At 45.9% G+C, this 15,236-nt stretch overlaps 1 protein-coding gene across 6 annotated transcripts in view; it reads left to right on the top strand.

Annotated features, from left to right (window-relative positions):
- Positions 1-1,823: 1,823 nt before the first annotated feature.
- The window catches only part of AP1S2 (adaptor related protein complex 1 subunit sigma 2), a 29,757-nt gene continuing 16,344 nt past the window's right edge, over positions 1,824-15,236 (top strand). For 5 of the 6 annotated variants that reach the window (XR_005454138.1, XR_005454139.1, XM_038757044.1 and 2 more), the window contains exons 1-4: positions 1,824-1,860; positions 9,197-9,375; positions 13,561-13,669; positions 14,344-14,481. Coding sequence is in view for 4 of the 6 variants with exons in the window: in XM_038757044.1 (XP_038612972.1) it covers positions 9,197-9,375; positions 13,561-13,669; positions 14,344-14,481 (426 nt within the window). In the remaining 2 variants the exon portion in view is untranslated. Of the gene's footprint in view, positions 1,861-8,443; positions 8,466-9,196; positions 9,376-13,560; positions 13,670-14,343; positions 14,482-15,236 lie in introns of those variants that run through there. The other variant, XM_038757045.1, reaches the window with a different exon arrangement.

The raw sequence follows: 15,236 nt of genomic DNA on the forward strand, positions 1-15,236 counted from the left end.
TTGGGGTCTGAGGTCACGGGTTCGAATCCCGCCTCCGACAATTGTCAGCTGGGTGACTTTGGGCAAGTCACGTCACTGAGCCTCAGTTCCCTCCTCTGTAATAATAATAATAATGATTATTATTACTATTACTATTATTACTATAATAATAATAATGATTATTATTACTATTATTACACACTTACTATGTGCCAAGCACTGTTCTAAGCGCTGAAGCACTGTTCTAAGCGCTGTGAGCCCGTTGTTGGGTAGGGACCATCTCTATATGTTGCCGACTTGTACTTCATTCATTCAATCGTATTTATTGAGCGCTTACTGTGTACAGAGCACTGTACTAAGCGCTTGGGAAGTACAAGTTGGCAACATATAGAGCCGGTCCCTACCCAACAGTGGGCTCACAGTCTAGAAAGGGGGAGACAGAGAACAAAACAAAACATATTAACAAAATAAAATAAGTAGAATAAATATGTACAAGTAAAATAGAGTAATAAATAAATACGTACAAACATATATACCTTATACAGGTGCTGTGGGGAAGGGAAGGAGGTAAGGTGGGGGGGTGGAGGGGGGAGGAGGGGGAGAGCGCTTAGTACTTGGCGCTTCCCAAGCGCTTAGTACAGTGCTCTGCATACAGTAAGCGCTCAATAAATACGATTGAATGAATGAAAATGGGGATGAAACCTGTGAGCCCCACGTGGGACAACCTGATCACCTTGTAACCCCCCCCCCCGCCAACACTTAGAACAGTGCTTGGCACATAGTAGGTGCTTCACAAATGCCAGAGAAGCAGCGTGGCTCAGTGGAAAGAGCCCAGGTTGGGGAGTCGGACGTCATGGGTTCAAATTCCGACTCTTGTCAGGTGGGTGACTTTGGGCAAGTCACTTCACTTCTCTAGACTGTGAGCCCACTGTCGGGTAGGGACCGTCTCTATATGTTGCCAACTTGTACTTCCCAAGCGCTTAGTACAGTGCTCTGCACACAGAAAGCGCTCAATAAATACGATTGATTCTCTGGGCTTCAGTTCCCTCATCTGTAAAAGGGGGGACTTGCATTTATTAAGCGCTTTACTATGTGCCAAGCACTGTTCTAAGCACTGGCGGGGGGATACAAGGTGATCAGGTTGTCCCACGTGGGGCTCACAGAAGCAGCGTGGCTCAGTGGAAAGAGCCCGGGCTTTGGAGTCAGAGGTCATGGGTTCAAATCCCGGCTCCGCCACTTGTCAGCTGTGTGACCCTGGGCAAGTCACTTCACTTCTCTGGGCCTCAGCTCCCTCATCCGTAAAATGGGGATGAAGACTATGAGCCCGTGGGACAACCTGGTCAACTTGTAACCCCCCCAGCGCTTAGAACAGCGCTTTGCACGTAGTAAGCGCTTAATAAATGCCATTATCATTATTATTATTCATCCCCATTTTCCAGCTGAGGCAACTGAGGCCCAGAGAAGTGACTTGCCCGAAGTCACCCAGCTGAGAATGAAGAGTGCGAGCGGCGCGGGGGACCACCTGATCACCTTGCTACCCTCCGCAGCGCTTAGAACAGTGCTGGGCGCGTAGTAAGCGCTTCCTAAATGCCATCGTTGTTAGGATTAGCGCTCCCTCACCTTCCCCCTGCGGGGTGGCCCGTGGGGCGGTGTCTCCGGCCTGCGCCGTGTCGGCTGCGTCCGGCAGGGGGCGCTGCGGGGTTTGATCCGGTGCTGGGGGGGGGCGCGCATGCGCCGGGCGCCCCGGGCGGGCGGGAGGGAGGGGGAGCAGGAGGAGGAGGGAGGGCGAGCGCGCAGGCGCGGCACGGCAGCCGGGCCTCGGGGCGGCCCGGACTCTGGGGTCCTGCCCGCCCGCCCGCCCCACTCTGCGCCGTGGCCACGGTAAGTCAGTCGCGGCCGAAGCCCCCCCTCGCGCGCTCCCGCCTCGCGCGCGCCCCCCCTCCGCGCGCGCCCCCGCCACGTGCTCCCCCTGGCGCGCGCCCCCCGCCCCCCCGGCCCGGCCCTCCTTCCATCCATCCATCCATCCATCCCCTCGTCTTTATAATAATCATCATAATAGTGATTATGGTAGTAGGCGCTAAGCGCTTACTATGTGCCAGGCACTGTCCTAAGCGCTGGGGTAGATACAAGGGAGACCGTGAGCCCGTTGCTGGGAAGGGACCGTCTCTATCTGTTGCCAACTTGTAGTTCCCGAGCGCTTAGTCCAGTGCTCTGCACACAGTAGGCGCTCAGTAAATTTTTTTTTTTACTGAGCGCCTACTGTGTGCAGAGTATCATCATCATCATCAATCGTATTTATTCATTTATCATCATCATTTATTCATTCATTTATCATCATCATCATCAATCGTATTTATTGAGCGCTTACTATGTGCAGAGCGCTGTGCTGAGCGCTTGGGAAGTACAAAATGAGTAAATACGGTTGAATGAATGAAGGCAGGCACTGGCCTAAGCGCTGGGGAAGATACAAGGGAGACCGTGAGCCCGTTGTTGGGTAGGGACCGTCTCTATCTGTTGCCAACCTGTAGTTCCCGAGCGCTTAGTCCAGTGCTCTGCACACAGTAGGCGCTCAGTGAATACGGTCGAATGAATGAATGAAGGCAGGCACTGTCCTAAACGCTGGGGTAGATACAAGGGAGACCGTGAGCCCGTTGCTGGGAAGGGACCGTCTCTATCTGTTGCCAACTTGTAGTTCCCGAGCGCTTAGTCCAGTGCTCTGCACACAGTAGGCGCTCAGTAAATCATCATCATCATCAATCGTATTTATTGAGCGCTTACTATGTGCAGAGCGCTGTGCTGAGCGCTTGGGAAGTACAAAATGAGTAAATACGGTTGAATGAATGAAGGCAGGCACTGGCCTAAGCGCTGGGGAAGATACAAGGGAGACCGTGAGCCCGTTGCTGGGAAGGGACCGTCTCTATCTGTTGCCAACTTGTAGTTCCCAAGCGCTTAGTCCAGGGCTTTAGCACACAGTAAGCGCTCAGTAAATACGGTTGAATGAATGAATGAAGCCAGGCACTGTCCTAAGCGCTGGGGAAGATACAAGGGAGACCGTGAGCCCGTTGCTGGGAAGGGACCGTCTCTATCTGTTGCCAACTTGTAGTTCCCGAGCGCTTAGTCCAGTGCTCTGCACACAGTAGGCGCTCAGTAAATCATCATCAATCGTATTTATTGAGCACTTACTATGTGCAGAGCACTGTGCTAAGCGCTTGGGAAGTACAAAATGAGTAAGTACGGTTGAATGAATGAATGAAGGCAGGCACTGGCCTAAGCGCTGGGGTAGATACAAGGGAGACCGTGAGCCCGTTGCTGGGAAGGGACCGTCTCTATCTGTTGCCAACTTGTAGTTCCCGAGCGCTTAGTCCAGTGCTCTGCACACAGTAGGCGCTCAGTAAATCATCATCATCATCAATCGTATTTATTGAGCGCTTACTATGTGCAGAGCGCTGTGCTGAGCGCTTGGGAAGTACAAAATGAGTAAATACGGTTGAATGAATGAAGGCAGGCACTGGCCTAAGCGCTGGGGTAGATACAAGGGAGACCGTGAGCCCGTTGTTGGGAAGGGACCGTCTCTATCTGTTGCCAACTTGTAGTTCCCGAGCGCTTAGTCCAGTGCTCTGCACACAGTAGGCGCTCAGTAAATACGGTTGAATGAATGAATGAAGGCAGGCACTGGCCTAAACGCTGGGGTAGATACAAGGGAGACCGTGAGCCCGTTGTTGGGAAGGGACCGTCTCTATCTGTTGCCAACTTGTAGTTCCCGAGCGCTTAGTCCAGTGCTCTGCACACAGTAGGCGCTCAGTAAATCATCATCATCAATCGTATTTATTGAGCGCTTACTATGTGCAGAGCGCTGTGCTGAGCGCTTGGGAAGTACAAAATGAGTAAATACGGTTGAATGAATGAAGGCAGGCACTGGCCTAAGCGCTGGGGTTGATACAAGGGAGACTGTGAGCCCGTTGTTGGGAAGGGACCGTCTCTATCTGTTGCCAACTTGTAGTTCCCAAGCGCTTAGTCCAGTGCTGTGCACACAGTAAAGCGCTCAATAAATACGATTGAATGAATGAATCTGGTTGTCCCACGTGGGGCTCTCATTCATTCATTCAGAATTGAGCGCTTACTGTGTGCAGAGCACTGGACTAAGCGCTGGGATAGATACAAGGTGATCAGGCAGTCCCACGTGGGGCTTCCATCCATCCATTCCCTCGTTTTTATAATAATAGTAATGGCATTTGTTAAGCGCCTACTATGTGCAAAGCACTGTTCTAAGCACTGGGGGGATACAAGGTGATCAGGTTGTCCCACGTGGGGCTCGCAGTCTTCATCCCCAATTTACAGATGAGGGAACTGAGGCTTAAAGAAGTTAAGTGACTTGCCCAAAGTCACATAGCCGACATGGATTAGAACCCCTGACCTCAGACTCCAAAGCCCGGGCTCTTTCCACTGAGCCACGCTGCTTCTCTATAATAATAATAATAATGGTAGTGTTTGTTAAGCACTTACTATGTGCCAAGCACTGTCCTAGGCTTTGGGGAGGATATGAGGTGATAAGGCAGTTCCCCATGGGGCTCCCATCCATCCATCCATTCCATCCATCCATTCCATCCATCCATTCCCATCTTTATAATAATAATAATGATGGGCCTTGTTAAGCGCTTACTATGTGCCAAGCACTGTTCTAAGCACTGGGGAGGTTACATGGTGATCAGGTTGTCCCCCGTGGGGCTTACAGTCTTAATCCCCCTTTTCCAGATGAGGTAACTGAGGCCCGGAGAAGTGAAATGTCTTGCCCAAAGTCACCCAGCTGACGAGTGGTGGAGTCAGGATTCGAACCCACGACCTCTGGCTCCCCTGCCCGGGCTCTTTCCAGTGAGCTACAGTGCTTCTTTATTGAGCGCCTGCGCTGTGCACAGCACTGTAGTAAGTGCTGGGGAAAGCACAGGTCGAGAGTGCATACACCTGGCCACATGTGCCTCAGTGGCAAGAGCCCGGGCTAAGGAGTCACTGGTTGTGGGTTCTAATGCCGCTCCGCCACTTATCTACTGGGTGACTCTGGGCAAGTCACTTACCTTCCCTGGGCCTCAGTTAGCTCATCTGTAAAATGGGGATGAAGACTGTGAGCCCAAGGTGGGATAACCTGATCACCTTGTACTCCCCCCAACACTTAGAACAGTGCTTCGCACATAGTAAGCGCTTAACAAAGACCATCATTACTATTACCTGTCCGAAGTTGTAATTGTGGATGTTAAGGTCCATTTCCTCCTGCCCGAAATGGGAGGTCGTTGCGGGCAGGGAACATGTCTGATTTATTGTTGTAGTGGACTCTCCCAAGTGCTTAGTACAGAGCTCTGCACACAGGAAGCACTCAGTAAATGCAGCAAGGAATGAATGGATAGTATACAGCAATGAAGAGGGGCAATCCCGGCCCACAATGAGCTCACAGTGTTGGGGGTCCGGGGGTAAGACAGACATAAATACAAGTCAACAGACATTATTATAAATAAATAAGCCCCCTTCATTCATTCAGTCATATTTATTGAGCGATTACTGTGTGCAGAGCAGTGTACTAAGCGCTTGGGATGTACAAATTCCTTGCCCTTCTCCTCGACCTCCCGGGGTCCCCGAGGATGGGGATGATGTGGGGCGCCCCTTTGTCTTTCCTCCACCCCCCCCCGCCCTGCCGCTGCCCCAGAGGAGCCCCAAAATACCATCTGGCCCTTTCTTCCCCAAACACAGCGCCCTTTAATAATAATAATTATGGTCTTTGTTAGGCAATTACTATGCGCCAAGCACTGTACTCAGCGCTTGGGTGGATACAAGTTAATCAGGTTGGACGCAGTCCCTGTCCCACTTGGGGCTCCCAGGCTCAATCCCCATTTTACAGATGAGGTGACTGAGGCCCAGAGAAGTGAAGTAATAATGATAATGATGATGGTATTTAAGCGTTTACTATGTGCCAAGCCCCGTTCTAAACGCTGGGGGAGATACAACCTAATCAGGTTGGACACAGTCGTTGTCCCACATCGGGCTCACAGGCTCAATCCCCATTTTGCAGATGAGGTGACTGAGGCCCAGAGAAGTGAAGTGACTTGCCCGAGGTCACACTGTAGACCTGTGGTGGAGTCAGGATTAGAACCCACGACCTTCTGATGGGCAGGACCGGGCTCTTGCCATTCCCCCATGCTGCTTCTCTTACTTGTGCTGCTGCTTCTCCATGTAGCTGAGCCCCTTGCATCCCCTCACCCGCAGGATTTGGTGATTACGAGCAAAGAACCCCGGCATCAGCAGTAGTTCTTTTTTGTAGCCATTCGTTCAGTCGTATTTATTGAGCGCTTACTGTGTGCAGAGCACTGTACTAAGCGCTTGGAAAGTACAGTTCAGTAGACAATCGCTACCCAATAACGGACGCACAGTCCAGTAGTATAATGTGATCTTCAGGCATGTCCCATAAAACTATAGAATAATTTGCAATTTGTAGCCCTCCATCCCTCCCATCCCAGCGCTTAGTACAGTGCCTGGCACATAGGGAGCCTTTTAACAAGTGCCAAAATTATTATTCTCCTCCACTTGTCCCTCTCCACCTCGGCCTCCCCTTGTTCAGTAAGAGCGCGGATATATATCCAGGAATATGGACTGGATCCTTTTCCCAAACTCCGGCAACAGATTTACCTGGTGTTGTGGCACTGAATTCCGCCTGATGTTTCTCCACCGGGTACTTCATTTTCCTCCTTCGGGAAAATGCAGATCACTCCCGGGTGGTGGGCTATTTTCACAATCATCAAATAAAGTAGAATTAAAACGGTTATTTTGTGTGAGAAAAATATTTGAGAAGGAGGGGGATTTTGATCACTCGGGTAAACTTTTGGCCATTTACATCCCAGCCGTCTTCAAAATAACAAAAACCAGAACTGCTACTTGACTGTTAATCATTGTTACTACTAGAGGTCTATAAAGCACATCAAGGAAAAAAATTAATGCACCTTATAATTTATCCCCAAGTTGCCGTATACTGACCAATTGCAGTTTAGGTTTTTGTTTATGGGAAATTTCCCCACAGTATTTGCCAGGTTTTTCTTTTTGATCAGTTAAAAAATGTAATTTTTTTCTGTTAGTCTTAAATATCCCAGATAAAGGAATTTTGAATTAAGGTTCTTAATGTTCGAACATCTTCCATTTTGCCTATAGGTAGCATTTGATGTTGCTTTTCTCCATCATTAAATGATTTTAATTTTAAAGGGCATTTGTGGTTCCTAAATTCTTGATTTGTCTCCTTTTGAAGCTTAGGGTTAAATGAACTGTTCTTGCTTTGCTTTGTGTTTTTGTTTATAGTTTTTGTTGTTGTTGTTTTTTCAATGAAAGAGCAGAAACTGATTTGAAATCATTTTCCGTAGATGCAAGTAGGGACCCGGGCGAAGGAAGGGGGGTGTTGTTGCTCGCAAATCCTCGTGGTACTTGCATATTCTTGACATTTTAGATTTATGATTTCACATAAAAGATGCCAGGTCAAAATAATGTCTTGCTTAGCAAACTCCAGAGCATTAGTACCGTAGTCCTTACTGAATACAAATTTGGAATCAGCGGTTGTTAAATGGGTGGACGTGGCATAGGAAGAGAAAGGAGCCCGTAAGTCACCGGTTTCGACCTAGCATAAAGCACCCACGCATTACCAACTCATCCTTTTCCCTCTAAAGCTTACGGACTAAACGTTGGTGGTACGGTGAACTGATTTGACACTCTTTTCTGCTCCTGAAAATCTCCTTTGTTGTGGCGGCCTCAATTGAAATTCACTTCCTTGGTTCGTAGCCATTCCACTCAGGGATTTGGATCTGGTACCTTCTGAGAAAGCCAAGGGAAGAAATTGAGGGGGAGCTTGAGGGGAGGCTAAAAGTTTATGGCACGGGTTTCTGAAAGGGGCTACTCATTGCTGCTGCCTCCACTAACCAAAGTGGACTTCATGTTGAACCTATGTAGCATCAGTGTAAATCACTCGGTAGTTTTGAGTGCTTACTACTTGCGCTACACTGTACTAAGCACTTGGAAGAGTACAGTACAACAGAGTTAGCAGACACATTACCTGCCCACGCTCCAAAGCTCTTGCCACATCTTAGGGAAGAGATCTGTGAAGTACCTTGCTAATTCTGTCTCCACCCACAGTCTCCCCTAACCACACACACGGAAGTTTGTGGGCAAGCGGAAAGCTGCGGTGGCCAACTGCAAAGCGCTTGCCGTAATCTGGTAGTGTGCAGTTGCCCAAATCTTGGTTACAGTTCCTTTTCTCAACAGCCTCGGCTAAGCACGATAGATAGGTGTGGGTGTGGAAGAGAGAGTGAGGTTGATATCTAAGGACGTTCTCCAAGTCCCAATAAGGTGATCAAGCCTTGGGGAAGAAGATGGAAAATTTCCATCTTGCTATTTCCGCATCATTGGTGTGAAGCAGGAAAAAGGCTGCGTCCACCAGCCTTCCGAGCTGGAAGTGACTACAGCAGGTAGGTGTAAGGAGACAAATAAGTAGAATTATCCCTGTCGGTCAAACCGTGGTATTTATTGAGTGCTTACCGTGTGCAGAAAATTGTACAAAATGCTTGGGAGAGGAGAGTAAAACAGAGTTGGAGGATAGGGTCCCCGCCCTCGAGGAGCTTGTTCTACTTGAGTAAATGCAGTGGGGATGGTAGGAGGGGAGGAGTTGCCGGAAGGAACTTGAGCAGAAAGGTGACCGCTACTTGGCAGGCTCGCTGCCATGAACAAGGAATTAACCCAACTTTTTGCACTAATAATTCAGATCCAACTTCTGGAATTTGAGACCAGACTTTGTGACAAAATGAAATTAGCTTAATTGAAATTCAAGTGGAAAAATTTAGCCTTTTGGTGTTGGATGGGGTTTGATCAGAATTTGCTTTTTGAATTGAAGACAAAAATTAAGATACTTAGACTGTGAAGCTGCTGCAGGCCGAAGACTGTACACGGAGCTCAGTGTTGGAAAATCGTGCCCTAGTAATAGTGGGATCGGTGTATTGTTTCTTCTTAAAATCGGGAAAAGCCCTTCTGACGAGACTTGTTTATATTTGACAGGTTCCTCATTTTTTAATTTCAGCTTGGAATGGGCACTCTTGGGAATTCTTTCAGCCCTATAGAAAGCCAAGATGCTTTAAAAGAAATGAATTCCCACGTCTTCAAAATGAAGGCCTGAAACTAATATTGATTTTATTTATTTTAACAGATGCAGTTTATGTTGCTTTTCAGTCGCCAGGGTAAACTACGACTTCAGAAATGGTATGTCCCGTTGTCAGACAAAGAAAAGAAAAAAATCACAAGGGAACTTGTTCAGACCGTTTTAGCTCGGAAGCCGAAGATGTGCAGCTTTCTGGAGTGGCGAGATCTGAAGATTGTCTACAAAAGGTATAGCTTGTATTCATCCAAAAGTTGACGTAGCTGAGGGCAAGGCACAAATGTTGGGTCACTTTCTGCACATGACAATGGTTCGTTTTGAAAGAGGTTATTTACAGACATTCATACCCAGAGGCTACTTCTGCCTTTAGAAATGCTTTGTAGATCTGAGGGTGAAACTGTCGAAATCCCGTCTTCCTCCGGCAAGAAGCAGTCGACGCATGGAAACAGGTTGTTGAGCAACTGCTTATTTAGGGTTTCTTCTGTTATTATTTAGAAATGATTTAAAGTGGTTTTTAATGAATGTTAGCAGTTTTGATTATGTACAAAAATATTTCCTAGCAAATCTTATGGTATATGAGAATGTGGTTTTGTAACCAGAGGAAAAACAGACATTTGTCTTGGGAAGTATCATCAATAAAACCCTTTTACAATCTGGAAAAAATTACAGTATCCGTTCTTCATCTACTAGACGTAGATATTTTTCCCCCATCCTACTTTTTTTGTTCAGGCAGTTCAATTTAGGGGACCATAACAAGTCTCAAGAAGAAATATTCCTGAATTAAAAAATCATTTGTTAATCAGAAAAAATAAAAATTTGCCAAATGCAGAATTATGAAGATGAGTAGAGAAAATTTCGTTGAAGGTTTCAAAATTTAGTACCAAAGAAAGATGATTTCATGGATCAGTCAATCTGTCACTTATACTTGTGCCCACTGTGTGCCAAGCACTGTACTAAGGGTTTAGAGAGCCGAGCGTGGTTGGGGCAGCGTACTGTGAGTTCACCCCATCGTGACTGAAATATCTGAAAGCAAGATGCTCGACATTTGGATCTGGTGTGGGGAATTCTTTACTCCGCAGCATAAACAGGCAGGATGCTAAACTAGAATTCATCAGAATTGAGATTATAAGCTCCTGGAGGATAGGGAGTCTGCCTACCAACTGTTTTGGGGTGTACTCTTTCAAGGGGTGAGTACGGGGTTCTGCACACAGTAAGCGTTCAAATACAAATAACGAGGCCCCGGGAGTCAGAGGACTGGGTTCCTTCTAATCCCGGCTCTGCCACGTTTCTGCTGTGACCTTGGGCAAGTCACTTCACTTCTCTGCACCTCAGTTACCTCCTCCGTCAAATGGGGATTAAGACTCTGAGCCCCACGTGGAACACGGACTGTGTCCAACCTTGTTAGCTTGTATCTATCCCAGAGCTTAGAATGGAGCCTGGCATAGAGTAAGCACTTAAAAAAATCATTTTAAAAAAGCTATGGTTAACTGAGGTTGGGCAATGCCATGAATGACTAGCTTTGTCACTGGACAAGTGGTTGAGAGGTTCCCAACCTCAGAACAGGGACAATAATTCTCACTTGGTCTTTCCTGAGCAGGGGAAGAGATCAGTTGTAATTAAGAGTATGTAAAATGCCTGACCTCCATGAAAGATATTCCGTATCAAATTTCTTTTTCTTGGCCTAAAGAGTGTACACATTAACATTTTCAAAGAGGGTAAAAAACCCCTTCACACCATGGTGTATTGCACTCTGAAAAAAGGTCCTTTACAGAGGTTTTCTCTTAACCCTTTGTAGAAGGTTTCTCGCTGTAGTTATTGTTAAGTAAAGGCTGTTCATATGAACAGTTGCATAGTCTGTTCCGGATTGACGGTTCCTGGCTAACTACTTTTGAAGGAGTAGTGCTTGCAACATTTGATTCACAGTTGTTTTTAAGACATCCAAATTTTTTTTCTTCCCAAGTAACTGTGAGGTAGGTAAAACTGAAAATCTGTGCTTCTAAAAAATTCTCAAATCTATTGACTTGCTCGGCTAGCAGAATAGTTCATGAAATACAGATTATCAGTGGGTGTTTAGAGAGCAGTTCAGCAGTGGTCTAAAAACCATCAGCTGATGTTAAGCCGACTTAGAGAAGTCATGTGCTTGGAATAAAAGAATAGTTGCTTTCAGATTTGCCATCTATTACAGCAGTTAAATGAAATGTGCCAAAAATATGCCAGTAGACCTTTTTTCCTTATTAATCTGAAAATTTGCTTCTGCAAATACCTGGAACTAACTTAACATAATGAACCCGTTAATGAAATTTTAAAAGCCATTAGGAAGGGATTGTTAAAGAAAACAACCTAAAACTAAAATAGTCTACCTTTTCCCAAGTATATCCATTTTTTTGGTTCTTTGCCTCTCACTTAAGATTTTTAAAAATCATTTTGACTTTGCTCTTAAACCTGGTTTAGTTCAGGAAGCCATATTTCTGGGGCACCTCCTCTTTGCCATTTTCCATCATCCTCCCTTTCCGACACACAACCCTTCTCAAGGAAGACTCTCGGTCCCTTGGTATCTCAGACAAAATCATCACCAATTCAGATTTTCGCCATCCATTCAGTTCCACACCCTCACGTGCACTACTGTGGATTGTTGGGCAAAGGTTTTCCATCTCTCCTGAAATTATATCACGGCTGCAGTGCTGGACATAAGCGGGAGCCCGCCGGATCCCGGCTGTGGTATATGAAATGGTCCCATAATGGGTGTTATAAGGTGGTAGTGGCCCCATCCATGTGGGATGCTCCTTCTGTCCACATGGTTCACCCGCAACAACAACCCAGCCTTCCCATTTTACCCTTCCCCGGGCCCGTATGCCTGGCTTCTTCACTGACTGGCATGCGTCCACCTCTCGCCAGCCCCGGAAAGCAAGGGAACCATGTGTGCCTTGGTTGTTCCCAGATGAAGTTAACCTCTTTCCCAGTAGCCACCTGGAAAGCTTTGCATGAATTTTCTGCACCGGAGTAGATGCAAGGTTATGAGATCAGACCCAGTCCCTGCTCCAAATGGGACTCACAGTCTCTTTTCCCATTTTACAGGTGAGGAAACTGAAACAAAAAGTAACTTGCCCTAGGTAACATGGCAGGCCAGTTGTGGAGCTGGGGATTTAAACCCCATTCTCCAGAATCCCAGTTCCCAGCTCTTTCCAGTAGATTACGCTGCTGTTTTGTTCTTTCTTCTACTTAGACTGTGAGCCCTATGTAGGACAGGGACTGCATGACCTATCTTGTATGTACCCAAGTTCTTAGAACGGTGCTTGGCACATAGTAAACATTTAAAAATACCATTTTACTATCCTTGTGATTTTTATAGAAGAATGGGAGGTGAACTGAACTGAGTCAAGTCCTGATGTTTTCCTCCTCTGCTGAGTGGGGGCTATTTCCTTTCTAGTTTTTTTTCCCATTCATTATTAAATTTCTCCTTCCAACTTTTTGTCTGTAATGCCTACCTATTCCATTGTATTGTACTCTGCCAAGCACTCTGCACTCAGTGAGCGCTCATAAATGCCACTGATTAAAAACCCCCAACTAACTGCCGTCCCTTCAGCCTGGATAGGCTCCTCGGGTTTTCTGTGGAGTCACAGTTGGCTGATTTGAAGGTAATTCATTATTTTGGAGGAACATTGAAAGCCCCTTGTGGAATTGGCCAACCCCTGCCTTTTTTTCTCACCTTCTCAAGGCCTCACTCTGCTGGGGCCTGGGCCTCTGCTCCTCCCCGGGGTCTCCTCTTCTAGTCCCTAATGACTTTGAAAGCAAGGCAGATCTTTCATTGAGTCCCTTCTGCCACCGAATTGCGTTTCGGGATTCCTAAAGCCGGAGTCTCCCCAGATGTGCTGGCAGACAGTCACGTGTTGCCAGGGCCTTCGGCTATCTGTCCTCAGGTCAGGTCTCGATCCCTGCACGAGAATCGTTCTTCCAACATTCCCCAGTTTAATTATTCTAAATGCAAAATGAACCATGTTTGTCTTGATGCTATTTCAGGAAATGTGTTCTTTTTTTAGAATAGTTTTCCATTGTGTCCTTCTGCACTCTGCTTTTTTCCAGATAACAACTAGTTTTCTATTTTAATGAACTCTGGGTGAGATTTTGGGAAAAAGGATTATCTTTAAAATTAAATTTCTACTCCGTCTTCCCAAAACTTACCTACTCAAAATTCAGCTGCTAGGTATTATTAGAAAAATGGAGTCTTTGCTTTTCATTTATTTCCTTTTTCTTTGAAAAAAAAAAAGAATAGCTATGAAAATATAAATGGACTTTTAAAATAATGTGGAAAGTGGAGAAAAATTATTAATTTTATGTTGTATTGAACACTGTAAAATTGGTGCTGAGAAAATTCAGTTATACAATGTGGAGAGTTTTGTGTATGTGTTTTCTTGCAGGTACGCCAGCCTATATTTCTGCTGTGCTATTGAAGATCAGGATAATGAACTAATTACCCTGGAAATAATTCATCGTTACGTCGAGCTACTTGATAAATATTTTGGCAGTGTGAGTAGTATGTAGTTTTTTAGAATTAAGAGTTCCAGACATCTTTGCATTTTACCCTTGCATTGTTTTTATGGACTAAGACAGGCCTGTGTCAGGAATTCTTAAAACTGGAGAAAAAAAAAAAGGAAGGAATGAATCTTCTTTTTGTTTATGTCTCTAATACATGTGCATTTGCCAAACTTGCCTATTCCCGTATGACTGCTCTTTTAATCACACTGATGGGAATTGGATTTAAAACGGTAATGGAAAAGAATCCAGGAGCAAACACATTAATTTTCTTGAGGCTTAGTATAGGATTTACATTTGTGTTAGCATGTGTAATCTTCCTATCTAGGGAATGTGTTGGCAAAAATCAATTTCTGTGTGTAAAACCCAAAAGTGTAATTTGTCAGTGCTGGGGAAGTTGGAAGAAACCGTAGCTGTAGGTGTCACAGCAGGATTTTAAAGTATTTGTGACGGGTAAGATGTGAAAACGAAGTTCCATTAATTTTGCTTTCGTAGCAAGACTTAGGGTTTGCAGAAAGCATAGGATCGGTTCATTACCACAAACCAGGCAGTTATTCCAGATGGTCTGCTTTTCCTGTTTACGAAAGTTGCTGATCTTACTGACACTGAAGCGTAAAAGAATAGGGTTTTTTGCATACTGAAGCATTTATTTCTCTGTGTTGCTCCAGGTGTGTGAACTTGATATCATCTTTAATTTTGAGAAGGCTTATTTTATCCTGGATGAGTTCCTTTTGGGAGGGGAAGTTCAGGAAACATCCAAGAAAAATGTTCTTAAAGCCATTGAGCAGGCAGATCTGCTGCAGGAGGTAAGTTAGTTGTAATTCTCTTGTCTGAGACTCAGCATGATGTGGTTTTGCTAGGAAGATATTGTCATCTTTCTCAATTGTCTTCTAAATTGCTTCTTTGCATGCTTAGCATGTGACCTCGAGTTTATCTTTTTGTTTATGTGTAACGTGTCTCCTATCGCATTTCATTCCAGATTGTTTCGAATTTTCATCTCATGTGCAGAACCTGCATCGTAGCCTAGCAGTTTAAATTTTTCAAGAACACTTGGGGTAGCTTTATGTTAGAAAAGCAGATGCTTTCACTCGCGTGTGGTTTAACCTAAGCTACTTAGAGTTTTCATGAGGTTAGAAGTTTTTCTAGAGTCTTCCCTTCAGGTAGTCCTGCTATTGGTCTAGTGGAAAGATCCCTGCTCTGGGATTCAGGACACCTGGGTTTGAATTCCTGTTTGGCCTGAAGCTGGCTAACATGGGTGAAGGCTGCAGATGCACTTCACAATGGGCCGTACTCCTTTCTTCCCGCTCCTGGTACGTTGGGTCCCAGTAGGAGCGTGACTGGCAGACACAAGAGCTGGTGAGTGACACTGCACTGCACTGCCACTAGCCTTCTAATCCGTTCCCCTCGGCGGCTTCTCAATCCCGAAGTCTCAGCGTGAGGAGGCTCTTCCCCGTGGGGGACTCCTTCACCTTCTAAGGACAGACCCTTGAATGATAACTTGAGATTTGTTTTGTCGTACGCACGGTCCGTGTGCAGCCTGGTATCCTGTTGCAGAAAGCTA

Source organism: Tachyglossus aculeatus, chromosome 15 (assembly GCF_015852505.1).
Source record: "Tachyglossus aculeatus isolate mTacAcu1 chromosome 15, mTacAcu1.pri, whole genome shotgun sequence".
Lineage (NCBI taxonomy): Eukaryota > Metazoa > Chordata > Mammalia > Monotremata > Tachyglossidae > Tachyglossus > Tachyglossus aculeatus.